Source organism: Cucurbita maxima, unplaced genomic scaffold, assembly GCF_002738345.1.
Source record: "Cucurbita maxima cultivar Rimu unplaced genomic scaffold, Cmax_1.0 Cma_Scf00229, whole genome shotgun sequence".
NCBI classification, from domain to species: domain Eukaryota; kingdom Viridiplantae; phylum Streptophyta; class Magnoliopsida; order Cucurbitales; family Cucurbitaceae; genus Cucurbita; species Cucurbita maxima.
The window spans coordinates 51060-64923 of record NW_019272245.1 but is presented as its reverse complement, the minus strand read 5'-3'; the positions used below and the strand labels follow the sequence as shown (position 1 = coordinate 64923).

The 13864-nt window shown below is 40.0% G+C and overlaps 1 protein-coding gene across 1 annotated transcript in view; it reads left to right on the top strand.

Annotated features, from left to right (window-relative positions):
• The first annotated feature begins 7375 nt into the window (after positions 1-7375).
• Positions 7376-13864, top strand: part of LOC111474065 (cationic amino acid transporter 1-like) — a 7915-nt gene continuing 1426 nt past the window's right edge. The window contains exon 1 of the mRNA XM_023119324.1: positions 7376-7460. Within this exon, the coding sequence (XP_022975092.1) occupies positions 7376-7460 (85 nt within the window). The remainder of the gene's footprint in view (positions 7461-13864) is intronic.

The window sequence follows — 13864 nt, the reverse complement described above, 5'->3', positions numbered from 1 at the left end:
TTGACCTTGGACTCCTTCCAATTCCAGACATGGTGGGATGCGTAAAGTGCAAATTCTGGGCCCAAGGCTCAATACATTAAAATAAACCCTAGGCTCAAGCCCAATACATTAAAAAATAAATCCTAGGTATCAGCCTACATAAAGCCACCAAATCAGCCACCCATGTAATAGAGCACGAAGCCTGGGACGAGCGAGCCACTCACAAAACCCTAGCCGCTGCCTTGTTCTGCCTCTTTATCATCATCTTCTTCTTCTTTAAATCTTGTTGCCGTCCATCGCTCGCGCTGTCCTGCCTCACCATCGCCCACGCCGTCCCGTGCCGTCACCGCACGTCGGACGACCATCGCCAGTCGCCGTCGCGCATCAAATTGTCGTCGTTATCACGAATTGAACAATGTTGTCATCGCCAGAACCACTATTTGGAGGAGTAAACGTAACCAAGGTACAATGAGCCAACCAAATTTACAATGTGGTTTCTTTTTTGAATAGTTTGGATTTGACCCAACCTCTACGTAGGAAGAAGGTAAGCAATAAAACCCTATGATTTGTAGGAGTCGTTGTATCACGCCAAGTTGGGTTGGTTAAACTTGGGTGTTTAAATGTAGGCTCGATCTAAGTCGAAGTTGGACCAATATCTATAGGGACAATTAGAAAAGAAGCTCTCCAAGTAAGAGGTCTTCCTATTGAAACTTGACTGTTTTATTTTTCTACAAGGGTTGAATATGTTTTGTATTGTATGGTTGAGTGTTGTGTGATACGATGTATGTTGACTATAAAAATAAATGTTTGGAGACCTATTGCATGCATAATTATGTTTGATGATTGGGAATATCTCTGATGTGAGTAGTGTGACATAATGTCTGGTTGCTCATGAAAATATACAATTTTGGGACGTAATGCATGCATGTTACCTTTGATGGTAATCAGCCACCAATAGTCACTCTACGAGGTGATTTAAGAAAATGGTTATCAAGGTAAGGGTGAGGTGATTTAAGAAAATGGTTATCAAGGTAAGGGTTACACGCTATGTGTTTCGGGTAACCAACCATTGATAATCATTTTAAGGAGTTAGGATGGATGTTGATTTTCATGTGGTAAGTTTACACGCTGTGTCTATCAGATAACCAGGCACTAATGGTCACTCTACGGGGTGATTGCAGTGAATGATTTACAAGGCAAGGGTTACATGCTATGTGATTCGGGTAACCAGCCATTGATAGTCATTTGAAGGAGTAAAGGTAGATGTTGATTTTCATGTGGTAAAAATTACGCGTTGTGAGTTTTGGTAATTAACCACTAAGATCCCTCAATTTTGTTTGATTGACATGTGATGGTTTATGTGTTTGATATCAAGTGGGGACACTTACTGAGCATTTCTTAAAATACTAAAGTCGTGTGCTACATTTATTTACATATATTTTAGATAAAGGCAAGACGCCTCTATACGGTTGATGATGACATTGCAATTAAAGACCGTGGCACATGCATAGGATATTGGTATTTCATTTAGACTTTGGGTTAGTATAGGATGTTTTTAATTTTAATATTTTATTTAGTTTTGTTATGTTGCTTTAAATATTTTTGAAAGCATGTAAGTTCATGGCAGTGTTTTATGATGAAGTTTTAATTTTTTTTTTTTTTGCATAAGAGAGTATGTTATGATGACATTAACCACTTTAGGTTAGTATAAATCTAGGGTCATTACAGAGAAAGTGTCATTGCACAGGATGACGATGAATGTTAGAATGGCCATGGAAGTCAAGATACGATAGTAGTATGCGTTGATTTCATTTGGAAGTTGATAGGTGACTTTTCATTTTTTTTATTCAAATACTATGTTATTTTTTGTAACACTTGAACTTAGGAGGTATCAACAACCTTTGTTTTCCTACTTAAGATCCAAATATATGCATGATAATTAGGTCGTGATTTTTTATTGTAGGCTGAAGAGACCGAGGCTCGAGTCGACGAAGAAGAAAACTATGCTCGAGATGGTTGTAAGATTAAAAAAAACTGACAAGATCAACATAGGGACAAGGTCATTTTGCCCCTACTCCTACATGAGGAGTTTGGATAGTTGAGTCATAACAAGAAAGCAAAAGAAACGAGAGGAAAAGAAGAAGGGATAAGAAGAAGGTAGGATTTTGAAAGAAAAGTAGAATAGAGTAATCTGCTGCCTCAAATCCACCATTGGAGATCGAATCCAAGGCAAGAAACTTCGAATCAAGACTCCTCTTAATGCTGGAGGAGGAGTTTGGGTGGTGGATTCGCCCATTCCGGCCAGAAAATCAGAGAATGGACAAGGTAAGACTATGGCCTTTTTCGTTTCGATTTTGCCTGGATCTAAGGAGTTTCTTGAATGATGGATCTAGAGTTTTGAGGTGTGTAATTAAAAGAGGATTCACACAGGCTTCTTGAAGGAATCCCGAACCAAAATTAGAGCTTAATCGGAGTTCGAGTGAAATGGACAAGAATAGAAAACGTGAGTTTTTCCGTATCTTTGAATGTATTCAATTCATTCTATGTTCAAGAAAAATACGTCGATGTAGGTGAATAAAAAATCTCTGACGTTGGTGAAGAAACTGAGTCGATCCTAAAAAATTGAAAACACACCTGAGAGAGAAAATTGCTGCCACACGTCGCCTAATTTACAAAGCAGCGCGGCGGAGCAGGTGACACGTGGCAACATTTTGCTAGAGAAATGCATTCAACCTACCTGTTGAGACGCGACAACACGCTCGAATTCGGGTCAAACCGAAATCAAAATGCTCACGTGAATCAAACAGCGTCTGGAACCACCAAACTGACCCGCAACCGATTTCACGACCCACAGTCCAACCTAACGATCTCGCCACTCCCTGTGCACCATGTGTGACGCCCAAAAAATTTGAAGGGTAAGTTTGCGTCGTTGGGGTTCGATGTGCGCCACTGCTCGCGCGATGCCCGAGCTGACCGCCTCTGTTCATTGCGCGTGGGGGGTGTCACGGTCATGCTCGGCCAAGGCATGTTGCCCATGGCCGCATGCCCATGACAAACCAAACCATTCATATCTTTTAATATTTTAGTGTTTTACTTTTGTATTTCTAGGAAGTATGACGTTTCAAAAATATCATGTCTAGGCCTCTCAGACATGAAATGCCTCAGAATGTACTATAGGATGATACGACTAGTTGTCAACTTCTCCCTACCTAAGGTTATATATTATGAGCCGTTGTTATTTCTCTCTTGCTTGCTTATATAATGTCTCTTTCCAAAATCTCTCTCTAAAAAATCTCACTCTGCCCTCGTTTTCTAAAACCTTCTCTTAAAATCTAGGCCAGAGGCTCGAGCATACGTCGCTTGGCCGTAGGCAAGGTAAGAACGAATTGGCTTAGCTCACTTGTCGTTGGAAAGTGAGTGCCGCACAATCGCAAGTCTGCTGCCATTAAAAGTGCGATTGTGACAAGTGGTATTAGAGCTTTGTAAGCTCTGTGAAATAGCAAAGACCGAAAACATGTCGACGACAAAGTCGACACCCAAATCACAAGCCGACCGGCTTACTTTAATAGAGAAGGAAATGCTGTTTCTCAAAGAAGTCCCTGACACCCTCCGCTTTCTGGAAGTGAAGCACGGGTGAAGGAATTGAGTGAAAAAGTCGTAGTGATCGACGCAATGGGCAACCGCCTGGATGGGTTGCCAATTGCAGAACAGATGTTTCTAGTGACCTCACTCGAAGAAAAAGTTGCTCCTATGAGCAGCCCAAGACCGTCTGGTAGATCCAATAGCTCTGTCGCGCACAAGGAGGGACGTGGTGGAGAGTTCAACGTGCTACAAAATACAATGATGAGTTTGTTTAATGGATTAGATGACGAATTCAGAGCAACGATCGATGACATCCAAGGAAAGATGTCCACCATGAGCACCCGTATCGAGGTGACCATGAAAGCCGTGGAGAACGTCTCGGCTGGGCAAACTAATACAGGATCCAACAATTGAAGTTCTCAGACCCTAGACCTTTCAAAGGGAACCGGGATGTCAAAGAGTTGGAGAACTTCATCTTTGATGTCGAACAGTACTTCAAAGCCACACCGACTTGTACCCACGACATAAAGGTGACAGTAGTCTCGATGTATCTCACAGACGACGCAAAACTTTGGTGGCGTACGAAGGTGCAAAACATCGAGGATGGATTGTGCACCGTAGACTCGTTGGAACCTCAAGAGAGAGTTGAGGGGACCAATTCCTCCCCGAAAACGTAGACCATCTAGCAATAGAAAAACTAATAGCCCTAAAGAAAACTGAAAGCATAAGGGACTATGTCAGACAATTTTCGACCCTGATGCTAGATATTAGGGGCACATTAGAAAAGGACAAGATGTTCTTCTTTATAAATGGGTTACAACCGTGGGCCAAAACAAAAGTACACGAGAAAAAGATTCAAGACCTAGCTACCGCAATTGCCAGCGCCGAGAGACTTCTAGACTATGGGAACGAAGCAGGTTATCAAAGAAAAACAACACAGGCCCCAAACACTGGGGGCAAAACATATAAGCTGCCAGGTCATCGAAATGGAAGCCCCAACAGGCCAAACGGAAGTAACGACAGACCAAGCGGGTGGACAGATAGACCTCCTTAGAACAACCAAGCAGGGACATCTCGAGGACCTTACACTCAAAGGAACCACCCGACGACACCTTTACAATACATATTGTGTAAAGGCCCCCACAAAGTTTCCTAATGTCCTCATCGGGCCTCTCTCACTACACTCCAAGTGTCCATTCAAGAGAGCAACGACACAAGAGTCAAGACTATGCTAGACAAGAAGGAAGATTAAGACAACCCCTAAATGAGTGCGCTCAAATTCTTGTCAGCCCTCCAACGGAAGGCCGACCCGAAGGAGATAATAGAGAAAGGGCTCATGCTTGTGGATGCGACAATAAACTCTCGACCGATCAAGTGCACCTTGATAGACTCAGGAGAGATTCACAACTTCATCACAGATCAAGAAGCACGAAGATTTGGACTCACCATAGAGAAAGACCCTCTAAAAATGAAAATTGTCAACTCCGAGGCCTTGCCTATTGTGGGAGTTTCCAAAAGAGTCCCCTTCAAATTAGGCACTTGGACAGGAGAGCTGAACCTTGTCGTAGTCCACGTAGACGACTTTCACGTGGTACTTGAGATGGAGTTCCTTCTTGAAGACAAAGTTATCCCAATGCCACTAGCGAAATGCTTGGTGATCACTGACTGCAACCCTACAGTAATACCTGCAGGCATCAAGCAGCTAGGTAATCTTAGAATGATCTCAGCTATACAATTGAAAAGAGGACTCGCACGAGAGGAACCTACATTTATGGCTATACAGTGATGGAAGAAGTGACCACTGAAGAAACTATCCCAGACGAAATCAAGGAGGTACTAGACAGTTATGCTGACATAATGCCAGAGAGCTTACCACAAACATTACCACCTCGTCGAGGCATTGATCATGAAATTGAACTCCTTCCGGGGGTTAAACCCCCAGCAAAGAACGCATACCGAATGGCTTCCCCTGAGCTAGCCGAATTGAGGAAACAACTAGATGAGTTGTTGACAGCAGGATTCATCCACCCGGCAAAGGCACCTTACGAAGCCCTCGTACTATTTCAGAAAAAGAAGGATGGGACATTGGGTTTATGCATAGATTATAGAGCCTTAAAAAAGGTGATGGTACGCAACAAATACCCGCTACCGATAATATCTGACTTGTTCGACCAACTTCACGAGGACAAATACTTCACGAAGTTGGACTTACGATCAGGGTACTACCAAGTATGTATCGCTGAGGGGGACGAGTCCAAGACGACGTGCGTAACAAGATATGGGACCTTCGAGTTCCTAGTAATGCCCTTTGGCTTGACAAACGCCCCAGCTACGTTTTTCACGTTAATAAACCAGGTTTTCTATGAATACTCTGATCAGTTCGTCATAGTATACCTTGACGACATAGTTGTATACAGCACAACCCTAGGGGAACACAAACATGCATCAACTTCCTTATTCATGTCATCAGTTGTGAAAAGATCGGGAGGGATAGCGATAAGATAAAAGCTATCCAAGAGTGGAAAGTCCCTACTTCTGTATCCGATGTGCAATCCTTCATAGGATTAGCAAACTACTACAGGCGGTTCGTCGAAGGGTTTTCACGACGAGCCGCCCCCTTAACGGAGCTCCTGAAGAAAGACCACCCTTGGTCGTGGTCAAATAAATGTCAAATGACCTTTGAAGATCTTAAGGCAACCATGACGAGGGATCCTGTCCTCAGGTTAGGAGATGTTACAAAGCCATTTGAAATAGAAACAGATGCGTCCGACTTTGCCCTAGGCGGTGTCCTTATTCAAGAAGGCCACCTCATCGCTTATGAAAGTCGAAAGCTCAATGATGTCGAACGGAGATACACTGTCTCCGAAAAAGAAATGCTGGCTGTAGTCCATTGCCTACGAGTTTGGAGACAGTATCTCTTGGGATCACAGTTCATAGTGAAGATGGATAATAGCGTCATCTGCCACTTCTTCGACCAAAATTGACGAAAAAACAAGCCCGGTGGCAGGAGTCGTTGGCGAAATTCGACTTCAAATTCGAACACAAGGCAGGGAAGAGTAATCAAGGAGCCGATGCGCTGACTCAGAAGGGCGAACATGCGGCCCTGTGCATGTCAGCCTATATTCAGTCAAGTAAGATCGATGGATCGATGCACAACGTCATCAAAGAACATTTACACAAAGACCCATCGGCTAAAGCTGTCGTTGAGCTAGATAAAGCTGGGAAGACACGATAGCTTTGGGTCGAGGGAGACCTTCTAATGACTAAAGGAAACAGATTATACGTTCCAAGAACGGGAGAACTGAGAAAGAAGCTCATTTATGAATGTCATGATACCTTATGGGCCGGACACCCTGGGTGGCAAAGAACATACGCCCTAATAAAAAAGAGGTACTTTTGGCCAAGTATGCGGGACAACATCATGGAGTACACAAGGACGTGCCTCATCTGCTAACAAGATAAAGTCGAAAAACCAAAGTCTCGGGACTCTTGGAACCTCTACTTGTGCCAACAAAGCCTTGGGAAAGTGTATCTCTGGACTTCATAACACACCTCCCAAAAGTCGGGAAATATGACGCCATCTTGTTTATCGTAGACCGGTTCTCAAAATACGCGACGTTCGTCCCCACTCCCAAATTATGCTCGGCTGAACTAACAACCCAACTATTTTTCAAACAAGTTGTCAAGTTATGGGGCATTCCGTCGAGCATCATCAGTGATAGGGATGGTAGATTCATTGGCACATTCTGAACCGAACTATTTGCCTTCTTGGGAACGACTTTAAACATCTCCACGAGCTATCATCCTCAAACCGATGGACAGACAGAATGGTTCAACTGCTTGCTCGAAGAATGCTTACGTCACTTCATCGACGCTCACCAGAAGAACTGGATACAACTGTTAGATGTCGCTCAATTCTATTTCAATTGTCAAACAAGCTCGTCTACGGGAAAGAGTCCCTTTGAAATTGTAAGTGGACGACAACCGGCCTTGCCTCATATTATTGATCATCCTTATCCAGGGAAAAACCTTCAAGCTCAAAACTTCACAAGAGAATGGAAGCAGACAACTGATATAGCCCGGGCATATTTAGAGAAAGCTTCCAAGCATATGAAGAAGTGGGCGGACAAGAAGCGTCGATCCCAACAATTTCGAGCAGGAGATCAAGTCCTCATCAAGTTGAGACCAGAATGAATCAGATTTTGCAGTCGAAAGGACCAGGACTAGTTCGAAAATATTAAGGCCCGGTTGAAGTCCTTAAAATGATCGAAGCTACCTCCTACAGAGTTGCACTACCCACATGGATGAAAATCCACCCGATAATTCATGTGAGCAACTTGAAGCCCTATCACCCTAACCCGGACGTATAAACCAGTGAAATGTAATCACGAGACCGAGCATCGATCTGAAACAAAGAGACATCAAAGAAATAGCAGAGATCCTAGCCGACAGAGTTAGGAAGATAGGAAGACCTGTATGGACGATTCGTGAATTACTTGTCAAATGGAAGAATCTCCCTATGGAGGAAACCAGCTGGGAACGCGCCGAAGATCTAGACTCCGCCGCCACCCACATAACCAGGTTTGAAAGTTATCGGTTGACAGGGACGTCAACCAATTAGGTGGGGGAGGATGTCACGATCATGCTCGTCTAAGGCATGTTGCCCATGACAAACCCAACCCTTCATGTCTTTTCATATTCTAGTGTTTTACTTTTGTATTTCTAGGAAGTATGACGTTTCAAAAATATCATGTTTAGGCCTGTCAGGCATGAAATGCCTCAGAATGTACTATAGGGGGATACGACTAGTTGTCAACTTCTCCCTACCTAAGGTTATATACTGTGAGCCGTTGTTATTTCTCTCTTTCTTGCTTATATAACGTCTCTTTCAAAAATCTCTCTCTACCCTCGTTTTCTAAAACCTTCTCTTAAAACTGAGATCAGAGGCTCGAGCATACGTCGCTTGGCCGTAGGCGACGTAAGAACGAATTGGCTTCGCTCACTTGTCATTGGAAAGTGAGTGTCGCACAATCGCAAGTCCGCTGCCATTAAAAGTGCGATTGTGACAGGGGGCGCGTGCCAGCGCATGGGGGATCTTGCATGTACGTGCAGTTGCGTGGAGCCCCCTATTCTCACCCGTTTTTTGCGTGTTGGTATTTTTTCATCCCAACTGCGATACTGACCTTATTATTATGTGAATTAGGACCCATCAAGGAAATTTCATAATTTTTGGAACCCTCTCCAGTGAGAGACTCGAGATCGAGAAAACACGCGTTAACCATGTAAGTAACCATTTGGATTCCAACGAGTAGTACTTGTAGGAACTGCTTGGATTAAGCATGCATGCTGTAAAATTGATAAACCTAGCTTGCTAGACCTAACATATTAGCATGTAAGCCATGCAAATAAATTAATTAAGAAAATCAATAGGATCTAGATATGATCGACTCTAAAATCATTTTAGAGTGACAATGCGATATTGAATGTATGCATGATAAAGGATGTAGGAAAATATGTGAAATCTGCGCTTCGGAAGAAGATGAACGTTATCTTCCCATTGAGCATGTTTGTATTATTGCATGAACGATTGCATGTGAACTCAAATGCATGATATGGTACGTTAAGACTATATATGAAATTTGGTGGTCATTAAATAAGGTTAAGTAGGTAAACCAAGAAATGATGTAAATTGACGATAATACCCATAAGTTAATTTAGCTTCGGTTCATGAACTAGAGAACCTCCAAATATTATGAAACTCTGTCAATTGGAACGCATGAAACCTTGGATAAAGGTTTCCCGGTTCATGACTAGTGCCATAAATCTTAGGGGAGTGTCTTGGAGAACGAACCTGAGAATGTTTGCTAAACCACCACAAGTGAATGGTGTGTGAAAGTTCCCTATTTATAATCAAATAAATTGCAAGGATATGGAAATAGAATAAATGAAAATAACAATATATGAAAAGATACCTATGTTAAGGAGACATTTGCTTATAATAAAATATCAAATATGATATACAAGGTAAACTATAATTTAGTACTATATATCATTAAAAGAGCAAAACAAGAACCTAGAAATTACCAAGAGCAAGACAAAGATCAATGACTAGAACATGGATCAAGATCTAAGTTCTAAGACCAAGAACCAAGACCTAAGAACCGGCCGTTGGATTAGAACTAAGTTTAAGGATCCAAGGACCAAGGTTCTCAGAATAGATCGTGATAAGAACATACAAGTCAAGGATAAGAACTAAAGAGCATAAGTACTTACAACAAGAACAAGAAAAAGAAAAGAAAGAGTGTGATACTCTAGCATATCAAGGACACGATTAAGAACCTACAAGTAGGCTACTTACTGAGTCTTTGTACTCATTCCTTATTTTTCAGGTAATAAGGAGCTTTTCGAGGTCGGGAGCGGACTCTGGAGTAGGTGCCGTAGACAAGTTTCACCCGTCGTCCTCAATCTTTTTATTTTAAAATGTTTTGTGTCCATTCCGTATTTTGTGTCTTAAATGTTGGGTTGTGTTTTAAAAACTCATGTATGAACTTTATTTTGATATAATGTATATTATGTTTTAAATTTTCTTGTTTTATTTCGCTAAAAATTTTCCTGTCTTTAATGAAGTCATCGAGTTAGCCAGGTCCTTACAACTTGTATCTTTCCCAAAAAAAAAAAAAAAGTTTATATATATATACATGTTTTATTTTTATTATCATCCATATACATTTTAGCTCGACAAGTACAAAAGAATTGACCTCCAATCTCAAAATAGAAAAGCAATAAGGGTTTTCTCGTGTCTAGTTCAACAATTGTGTTGAAATCAACCCAATGAAACTCAACATCCTTGGACATTGGGTTTAAATCAACCCAATGAAACTCGACATCATTTCCAAGTGTACTCTAATAGATATGATTCTTTAGAACCAAGACGTAAGAAAATGCCATTGTCTCGTGCTGCCCAAGTACAAATACTATTATAACATTGATCACTAAACCAATTTTCCATTTCTGGCCAAAATAATTCACCACAAGCATGTCCGTGTTTGCTGCTAAAATTGCACCAAAATCGTGTTGATTGCCAAAAATTATCTTTAAAGGTCCAAAAGTATTTCGCTCCAAGTTCGATTTCATGTTTGCCTAAATCGTTGTCTTTAGACTTGTAGTAAGCCAAGAGAATTGAATCCTTTATATGATTCCAAATTGCAACTTCCCACGGGGAGAATGAGAGTTGTATCTTTGAGTTGGATTGTGCAAAACATGAGCTAATAATCATGTTTGATTTAAAAGCAAACAATATGATGAGAACCGAATATGTTTATGTTTGAGGCTTTATTATTATTATTATTATTATTTTTTTTTTTTTTGGGAGTTTAAGTTGGTAACTTTTTCTTTGTTCACAAATCCATTGTTTTGTTTCTTTTATATATAGTCAAATCAAATTGGTATACAACAGGCTCACTACTTTTCTAACCTTATTTATCTAAATATATACCATCCATGTAATAATTAATAGGGTGCATTATATATAGCACGTTATTACATCCAAGTTCAAATATGTTATATTTGGACGAGAGTTTGAATCCAACAAAACCTACCCTATAATGCATATCCTAATCCTATCGTATTTTTAATCTTGTCATAACCTTATTGTCCTTATACATCTCATAGTCGTATCATTTCATGGACATACCTTAGTCATATTGTTTTCCAAACGTACCCTAACCATATAGTTTTATAAATCTATCATAATCATATCATTTTCTATACATAACCTATACAAATCGTTTTTTCAATCTATTATAACCATATCATTTTCTATACATAACCTAACCGTGTCGTTATATTAATATCTTAGCCATATCATTACATTACGTTCATCGCATCATTCTCGTATCCTACTCAAACATATCATGATGTAAGAGTTCTCATATCATTCACATATTATAACATATACATGTCATATCGATTCATAAACAATCACACATATCAAATATATGACGTGCATAACCACGAGGCACGTGTCAGCATCAAATATAACCATGTCAATAATAACGTCATTTACTTGGTTGGCCTTGGCCGACGTTCTATTCTATTTTTAAGATTAGCTTAACTTGTCATTCGAAGCTTGTAACGATGTGACAAAATTGATTCATGTTGTAATTGTAAGAGAAAGATTTTCATTTTTGATGATGGGAGATCTTGTGGTGTTAGGACAAATGTGGAGATAATGTAGTGAGAATTGGAAGAAAGGGAGGGAGCAAGGGGGGAGTTGATTGAGGGATGAGGGGAAAGTGGGCATGTGAGAGGTTGGAGGAGGGATGAGATTAGTTGATTTGTTTAATTATTATTTTTTAGCATGATCTAACATAAATTTTATGTGGATACATTCTTTAAAATAATTAATAAAATAATATTATGAACTTATCCGTTTGCATTAAGAGTCTTAAAACCAAAACAACGAAAAATATTCAATGTGAAATATAAGTAAAACCAAAGAAAAAATTAAAACGATGCCCTAATCTAACCTAATATCTAAGAAGTGAAAATGCAACTACACTAACACAGGTTCTATGATCGTCAACCACACATGGATGTCTTGCCTTTACCTGAAATTTAAAAATAACACAAGACCTCAATATTTTAAGAAATATTCATTAAGTGATCCCACAATTGGTGTTGGTGAATGCAAACACATGCATAACGATGAGACCTATCATTTTAAATCGTATTCTCTAAGCCTACTCTCCAAACTTAGCAAATTGGATATATGGTACTTTGCTGCACACTACCCACATGTGCGAGCATGGGCCCACCAGGCAGGCTCGCGCACCCTCTGGACCGACTGGTAGGGCTAGCTACTCTGTACTATTGTCGAACACCCAGAGGGAATAGCGATCATCATTGAACTATGTTAAGCATGATAATCATTTTTGTCTCATAGTGTACGCGTCCGTACTCGTCATTTTTGTCTCATAGGGAATAGCGATGCACGTGAACATACAAATATGCATGAGGTTCCCTTATTTTTCTTCGTGGCGTAAAAAATCATGCAGGACAACCCTCATTCTCTCATCACATATCACACTCCCTAATGTAACGTCCTAAATATTCTCGCTTAAATTAGAAGCATCACCACATGAATTCCATAAATAATATAGGTGGTAGTTTGAAATACAATATTTGCAAATGAAGCCATGAACTTACACGTTTAATTTAAGACAAGAAAATAGAAAGAACATATCTCAAACATATCGTCAAACACATGGTACCATAACATATATTATATCATTCACATGGCACATCTCAAACATATCGTCAAACGCATCACATCATTTCATAAACATTTCACACATATCAAGCATATGGCACGTGCAGAACTATGGGGCATGTGTCATCATACAACATCAATTTCTAACCATGCGGATAGTACAACCACCTACCTGATTAGCTTAGATTGGTGTCACCAATTTATCCTTAATAAAAGTTCGATTTTGTACTTTGTATCCAAGTCAACTATGTGAACCCATGACAACAATTTCAAGTTCAATTCTCTGCATCGTACAATGGTCCCTGTGTTAGACTTCATGCAAGTAGAGTATTAGAATATTAGAATATTATAAAATCCTAACGATTAATCTCGACCGTAGAGACTATTTTGTAGAGTTTTATTAAACTACATACTAATTATAATACTTAAATTAGTGAGTAAAATAATTATGAAGTTAAATAAATATTTTTATTTATAATTGTACCCTAAGTAAAACTGTACAGTTAGAAGTTAACAATCCGCTCATTTAACCAAATCTAGTTTTAGGAGAATAGTTTTAAAATTTAGCTTTAATTGGAATATAATTTCGATTATGATGGGACGACATTAAATCAGAAAAATCCTTGAGGATCCAATTGAGAATGATTTGGAGTTAAAGAAGTGTGGTATAAGCCCTTTGAGCAGTTGAGATAATTAAATTTAGAAACCACAGCTTGATACAACAAATGTGACTGCCAAATTAACCTCCACATGTCAATTTCCTCTCATATTCAAACCACTGTGTGTACCGGCCGTAACCCGTCGTCTCTGCTTCCTTTATAAACCCCATTTTCCTTTCTTATTCTCCCGTCTTGTCTTAAGTTAATTGATTCTCTCGATTAGTTTCTTTTTTGGTTGACTGTTTCTGTGTAAATTCATAATGAGTCAACCAAACGGTGACGCCGGTGGTGGAGAAGGGATCAAAAGAAGATCTTGTGGTTGTTCGAAGCAAGATTTTCTACCCGAGGAGTCGTTTAAGAGTTGGGGAAATTA